This window comes from Babylonia areolata, chromosome 29 (assembly GCF_041734735.1).
Source record: "Babylonia areolata isolate BAREFJ2019XMU chromosome 29, ASM4173473v1, whole genome shotgun sequence".
NCBI lineage: Eukaryota > Metazoa > Mollusca > Gastropoda > Neogastropoda > Buccinidae > Babylonia > Babylonia areolata.
The window spans coordinates 593,600-601,099 of record NC_134904.1 but is presented as its reverse complement, the minus strand read 5'-3'; the positions used below and the strand labels follow the sequence as shown (position 1 = coordinate 601,099).

At 48.1% G+C, this 7,500-nt stretch overlaps 1 protein-coding gene across 1 annotated transcript in view; it reads right to left on the bottom strand.

Annotated features, from left to right (window-relative positions):
- Positions 1 to 7,500, bottom strand: part of LOC143274681 (NAD(+) hydrolase SARM1-like) — an 82,647-nt gene that overhangs the window by 71,037 nt on the left and 4,110 nt on the right. The window contains exons 2-3 of the mRNA XM_076578563.1: positions 6,861 to 7,005; positions 744 to 2,342 (exon numbers count right to left, since the gene is read on the bottom strand). Coding sequence (XP_076434678.1) covers positions 744 to 1,682 — 939 coding nt within the window. The 5' untranslated portion in view covers positions 1,683 to 2,342; positions 6,861 to 7,005. The remainder of the gene's footprint in view (positions 1 to 743; positions 2,343 to 6,860; positions 7,006 to 7,500) is intronic.

Here is a 7,500-nt window from a genome sequence, read left to right as displayed (position 1 = left end):
CATTAAAACGCAGTGTGGACAACACTTGTTCTATGCAGTGCCTCAGTGACTCTGAACACAGCTGAGTGACAAGAAGAAGCATGAAAAAATAAACATGAAAAAAAGCTGTGACCCAAAGTCATCGTGATGTCAAAACGTCCTCACCTGTTCCAGAAGGTTAGCAGAGCACAGCAGCAACTCATGGTTTGCATGATTTTTCTTCTTTTCATGTGCAAGCATTAAAACTGGATACGAAGGGAAAAAAAAGCCCTGACCCAAAACCATCATGTCAAAATGACCATTAAAAATAAATATTAAAAAATAAACTATGACCCAAAACCATCATGTCAAAATGACCATTAAAAATATTAAAAAATAAACTATGACCCAAAACCATCATGTCAAAATGACCATTAAAAATAAATATAACAAAATAAGCTCTGACCCAAAACCATCACGAATTCAAAATTACCAGTATCAAAATGACCAATAAAAATAAACATTACAAAAATAAGCCCTGAACAAAAATAATCAAGACCTCAAGATGACCAATGAAAATAAACATGGACCAAAAAAAAAAGCCCTTACGTAAAGCCATCATGATGTTAAGATGATCATCAAAAACAAACATGAAAACAAAAAGCCCTGACCCAACACCCTCAACCTGTTGTAAAGCACCTAGAGACCTACTTTGACAAAAAAAAGGTGCTGTATACATTCACCTCACAATAACAAACATCACCACGATGTCACGACGACCTCACCTGCTCCAGAAGGTTGGCCGAGCTCAGCAGCAGCTCATGGTTCTCCAGCAGGGAGCAGTTGTGGATTAGCAGGTCCACCAGCCCCTCCAGCCGCATGATGTCGCACAGCCCGTAGGCCAGGTCCCGCCCGTACACCGGCGTGGCCCACGCCTCCTTGATCACCAGCAGGATGTCCGTCAGGATGCGACACTGCTGCTTGTCGCTGGCCTCCCGGATGGTGCCGATGAGCCCCTCCAGCCGGTGCGACAGCGTCTGGTAGCTCAGCTTCAGGTTGTGGCGGTACTTGCCCAGGGAGTAGCCATGAGGGAAGCGCAGTGGGTACTTTGTGTAGAAGGACATGGGGTTCCCTTCCATCTCCGCCTCCTCGTCCAGCTTGGCCTCGGCCTCCAGGTCACAGGGACCCATGCTGTTGCGGTGCCCCGCCCAGTCCCGGGGCAGGGCTGGGGAGACGGAGGCAGAGGAGTCACCACCATGAAGGAACTCCCCCTCCAGTTCACCCTGACTGTAGCGGGGACCTCCGCTGTTCTTCAGCACCATGAGGGGGGGTGCCGTTTCCACCACCCCCTCCTTCCTCACCGCCTCCACCTCGTGGTCGTCCTGGTGGATCGTCTCCAGCTCCGGGCTCCTCATCTTCAGCCGACGACTCCTCCCCCGACTCTCCCCCTCCCCCCCGGAGTCTATGCTGGAGAGGTCCTCGTACACCGTGGTTCTCTCTGACACAGGGGAGGTCACCTCTGTCTGCAGGGCTTCCTGGAGGTTGTCCAGGGAGGACGCCCGGCCCTGGTGGTCTCTAGAGCAGTTCAGGTCCACGGGGGGCTTGCTGATCAGCGTCACGTCCGACATGGACCGCTCGATTTTCCTGTTGGCGTCGAAGCTCTGGTCCCCGCCCTGGTCGGGCTTTCTGCCTGCGGGGTCCTTGTCATCCAATCTGTCCTCCATTTTATTGTTGTTGCGAGTCTGTTGTTTTTCTTCCCTTTTTTCCCCCTCTCTTATTTTTGACTATCTAAAGCAAAAGCTTTGACCTGGAATAAATTCTTTCATTTTTAAGTACCATAATCACTAATATTTTTTTGTCAATAATAAATTCTTTCATTTATAAGTATCATAATCACTAACTTTTTTTTATCATCAACTCCAGACACAGGTATAAAATCTGAGCAAACCATTTCACTTTAAAATCTTTGCTTTTGTGTGTGTGTGTGTGTTTTTTTGTTGTTGTTTAATTCCTGAAATCCACATATATAAACTACCTGATCTTTTCTTGGATTGAAACGGCAAACCACTGAATTAATCACAAACATTTCACAATTGTAAGATTAAAAATTGCAACAACAAAAAAAAAAGAAAAAAAAAGAAAGAAATGTACTTCACAAGATGAACACACCCAAACTGGCCAGCAACAGAGAGTGAGTCAGCCAGACCATGTTCTGTACAGCCAAATGAGCATCAGGCACAGCTGTAGAGGCGACTGACACCATATGACACAGACACCGCCCGTCCACACTACACCAATGGTGTCACTGACGTACACAGAACCAGCTGTCACCGATCACATGAACGTATCCCACAGACCCAAGCAGCCTGAGGCCAGTTTGCTAGCTGGAACAAACAAGAAAACAAGAGAAAACCCAATCAATGTATTGTGATATGGCCTATTTGCTAGCTGAAACAAACAAGAATAGACGGGAAAAAAACCTAATCAATGAATGCAGTATGGTTGCTTCATAGCTCATGATGGGAAAATCAATAGCCAAAACAAATCAGCGTATTATACTATCTACCATGCACCCCCGCTGTTCCAAAGCAGCAGTGATATCAGTGACAGCAGCAGTGTGAATGATGAAGCCAAGAATGCTTGCACCCCTTTTGCCTTCTCTCAACGTCTGCATTACACTGCTGCTTTGGAAATATATACATGGCAGGGTCAATTTATAAGTTACATGTCCGTGTGTGTGCATGTGTGTGTCTGTGTGAGTGTGTGTGTGTGTGTGAGTGACAGAAGCCTGACTTATCAACAGTGGAAACGAATGATGAGCGCCCGGTAGCAGCTGTCAGCTGGCTCCAGGTAGGCAGGCAGCCTGTCGTGCAAATGACTGTGTTTGTAATGCACTGAAAGCTTGGTATCCCATGGAGGAAAGGCGCGGCATAAGTAGCCACACCATATCACATCATATCATACAAGCATATAGATAAAAAGAACATTCATTTGCGCTGTATCTGGCTGTAGCTGTGAAGTGGCTCTTGACACACTGACACTGACAATGCATAATAGCAAGAATAAAGTAGGGAAGGATGGGGGGGTGGGGGTGGGCGGGGAACAACAAACAGGGTAGAAAATGCTACTTTGTACTTTATCTCTCTCTCTCTCTCTCTCCCCCTTCGCCCCCCGCACCCCCTCCTCTACTCCCACCACACACACACACACACACACATTACACTATCATTCATGTCTTCCCTAACCTCCACTGTACCACATCCCCCCCTCCCCTCCCTGCACCTCTCCCCCTGCACCTCTCCCCCCTCTCCCTGCACCTCTCCCCCTGCACCTCTCCCCCCTCTCCCTGCACCTCTCCCCCTGCACCTCTCCCCCCTCTCCCTGCACCTCTCCCCCCTGCACCTCTCCCCCCCCTCCCTGCACCTCTCCCCCTGCACCTCTCCCCCCTCTCCCTGCACCTCTCCCCCCCTGCACCTCTCCCCCTCTCCCTGCACCTCTCTCCCTGCACCTCTCCCCCTGCACCTCTCCCCCCCTCCCTGCACCTCTCCCCCCTGCACCTCTCCCCCCCCTGCACCTCTCCCCCCCCTCCCTGCACCTCTCCCCCTGCACCTCTCCCCCCTCTCCCTGCACCTCTCCCCCCCCTGCACCTCTCCCCCCCCTCCCTGCACCTCTCCCCCTGCACCTCTCCCCCCCTCTCCCTGCACCTCTCCCCCTGCACCTCTCCCCCCCCTGCACCTCTCCCCCCCTCCCTGCACCTCTCCCCCTGCACCTCTCCCCCCTCTCCCTGCACCTCTCCCCCCTCTCCCTGCACCTCTCCCCCCCCTCCCTGCACCTCTCCCCCTGCACCTCTCCCCCCTCTCCCTGCACCTCTCCCCCCTCTCCCTGCACCTCTCCCCCCCTGCACCTCTCCCCCCCCTCCCTGCACCTCTCCCCCCTGCACCTCTCCCCCCCCTCCCTGCACCTCCCCCCTGCACCTCTCCCCCCCCCTCCCTGCACCTCTCCCCCCTCTCCCTGCACCTCTCCCCCCTCTCCCTGTACCTCTCCCCCCTCTCCCTGCACCTCTCCCTTCTCCCATGTAAAAAAATCAACATCTGGCAGAAGTGCTAGCAAACACACCACACCTATCCACTCCCCCCCCCCCCCCCACCTCCTCTGCCTGCTTATTCATGCACCCTCACACCCATCCACATAAACATTATGCACACATGATAGCACAATATCAACAATATATCGGGTGTCCCAAAAAAAGTGAACCGCTTTTTGACAAGTATTTTCTCAGTGATAGAGAAACCAAATTCATTGAAAATTTTCACAAAGTAACCTTAGGGTATCATCAACAAGTCTGCAAAATATCTAAAAGTTTGGACGCAAATTATGCGAGTATTGTCAAATTCAAAACAGCATGTCAAAAAATCCAATATCAGAGCTGTGCAATGTGACCTTCATCATGTTCATGCCAGCTGCCAGGTGTTGGTATCTGTCAATCAGTGTCAGTCTGTCTGGGTGACAAGTCTATTGATTTTTTTTATTGTCGTCTGTATCCAGAATCAATTCTGTCCAAAGTTTCAGTGGAAGGATCAACCATGCATTTGAGTGAAAGTGATAAGGTTACCATTGAAAACTGTTTCAAGGAGAAAGGCTGGGGTGGAAGAAGGATCGTAAAGCAATTTTTAGGCAAGGGGTGGAGTCATGTCACTGTAAATAGACTTATCGCTAAAATACGCCCTACAGGGTCAGTAGCATGTAAAATTGGCAGTGGGAGACCCAAGACTTCATGTTCGGAGGAGAACAAGGACCGTGTTGAGGAACTGATTCAATCCCAGGAGGAGAACCCAGGGACCCACAAATCTCTTAGAGAAGTTGCAAGCGACTTACAAGTGAGCAAGTCTTCTGTGCAAAGAATGGCGAAAGAACTGGAGCTGAAGCCCTTCAAGAAGATACGGGTATCAAGGAGGGACCAAAATGTTAGAGGGAAAAGAAAAACTCGCTGCCGTAACTTGAATGACCGCTACTCAGCCACTGATGTGAAAAGGCTCATTTTCACAGACGAGAAAGACTTTACGTTAGAGATAGCTAAAAATTGCCAAAACGATCGTGTTTATGAAAAACGGAAACGAGAAATTCAGCCATCTCGCCTCTATCATGAGACTTCTAGATTTTCAAAAAAGATAATGGTTTCAGCTGGAGTATCCTGGAAAAGAAAAACAATCATTTTATTGACACTGATAGAGCCAAGGTTGATAGTGAAAGCTACATTCAGTTATTGGATGACAATCTTCTCCCAGATTGTAGGCGTCTTTATCCTAGAAACAATTACGTGTTTCAGCAAGATGGGGCTCCTTCATGCACAAGTAGGATAACCCAGGCCCATCTGGAGGAGACTACACCAGAATTCATCAAGAAGGATGAATGGCCTCCGCAAAGTCCTGACTGTAACCCAATGCATTATGCCATATGGGACTCTCTAAAGGAGACAGTTTACCAGGGCAGACATTAAAGGACAGGATAATTATGTCATGGGAGGAGACATCGGTGGAAGAAATAGGTAAAAACATTTCTGCTTGGAAGAAACGGCTTCGTTTAGTCGTGGAGGAAGATGGAGGCCACACTGAGCATAAACTGAAATAAGTGAGTTTTCCTCTGATATTGGATTTTTTGACATGCTTCTTTGAATTTGACAATACTCACTTAATTTGAACTTTTAGATATTTTGCAGACTTGTTGATGATACCCTAAGGATACTTGTCAAAAAGAGGTTCACTTTCATGGGGACACCCGATACATAGCATGCACATCACACACACACACACACACACACACACATACACACATACACACACACACATATACACACACACGGCGCGCGCACATACACACCCACACACACACAGACATGCACATGCACTCACATGCATGCATGCACACACACAGACACACACACACACACACACACACACACACACATGCAAACACACACACACACACAAACACACACACATATACACACACAAGCACACACACACACACACACACATACACACACACACACAAGCACACAAAAACAGACACAGACATGCACACACACACACACACACACACACACACACACACACACACACACACACACCACATGCACATGAACATGCATACACACACTACACTCAAAACCACAATGTTATTTCCTCAATCCTGGTCCCAAAACACTTCAGAAAACCAAAATAATATCAAAACAAGACTAGCTGATTTCACATACACACACTGTTTACACATACACACAAGTCAATGAACATTTTGCACAACAAAAGAACATCTTGCACAAAAACACTTTGGTAAACACAGCACATATGTGATTTCATCACTCTTTTTTTCTATTTTCTAATATCACATTAAATCAAAGTACAATTTACATACTAACCTTTCCTTGAATCACATTCGTGACATCTATTTTCATGGTGATCACAAACATAAACTTTCCCCTCTTGAACAAACAAAAGAAAAGAAAAAAAAACCACCACCAACACTCCCAGTGACTCATTCAAGGTTTCAGTTTGTATCTCTAAAAACAGTAAATGCCTCCTGGGTTGTACACGTCTATTATGAAAATATTCTGAAAGTTTCTTCAAGGGACCAGCCAGGTGACTTATTGGCCACCGAAGACGGACAACTGGACATGTGAAACAGCTGTTCTGTATGGGGAGCGGGGGGATGGGGGGTGGGGTGGGGTTACCAACGGCAACACAATACCATAACGCTAACACTTCAGCAGACACCTTCTCAAGCAAAACATACAAGCTGTCAATAAAGGTAAGACCGTATCATTATCATGCACAAAAGCCGGCAAACTAAAAGGGCGGTTAACCTTGTCCAAAAACTGTGTGAGCAAACACAGCGGCTATACTAACCTGTCTATTTCTCTTTCTCCACAGCCTCCAGCAGGGCCACAGCTTGCAAGGAAGGACTGAGGGAGGTGGCAGACTGGTTGAGACACTGATCTACCAACAGCGTCCCTGAGGGATCAACAGCGCCCCTGAGGGATCAACAGCGTCCCTGTGAAATCAACAGCGTCCCTGAGGGATCAACAGTGTCCCTGTGAAATCAACAGCGTCCCTGAGGGATCAACAGCGTCCCTGAGGGATCAACAGTGTCCCTGTGAAATCAACAGCGTCCCTGAGGGATCAACAGCGTCCCTGAGGGTTTGGGGTTGATTCCTGCCCTAACCAGTTCTACCAAGTGTGACTCGTCATTCAGCTGAGGAGATAAATCATATATCAACAGCGTCCCTGAGGGTAAGGGGTTGATTCCTGCCCTCACCAGTTCTACCAAGTGTGACTCGTCATTCAGCTGAGGAGATAAATCATATATCAACAGCGTCCCTGAGGGTAAGGGTTTGATTCCTGCCCTCACCAGTTCTACCAAGTGTGACTCGTCATTCAGCTGAGGAGATAAATCATATATCAACAGCGTCCCTGAGGGTAAGGGTTTGATTCCTGCCCTCACCAGTTCTACCAAGTGTGACCAGTCATTCAGCGGAGGTGATAAATC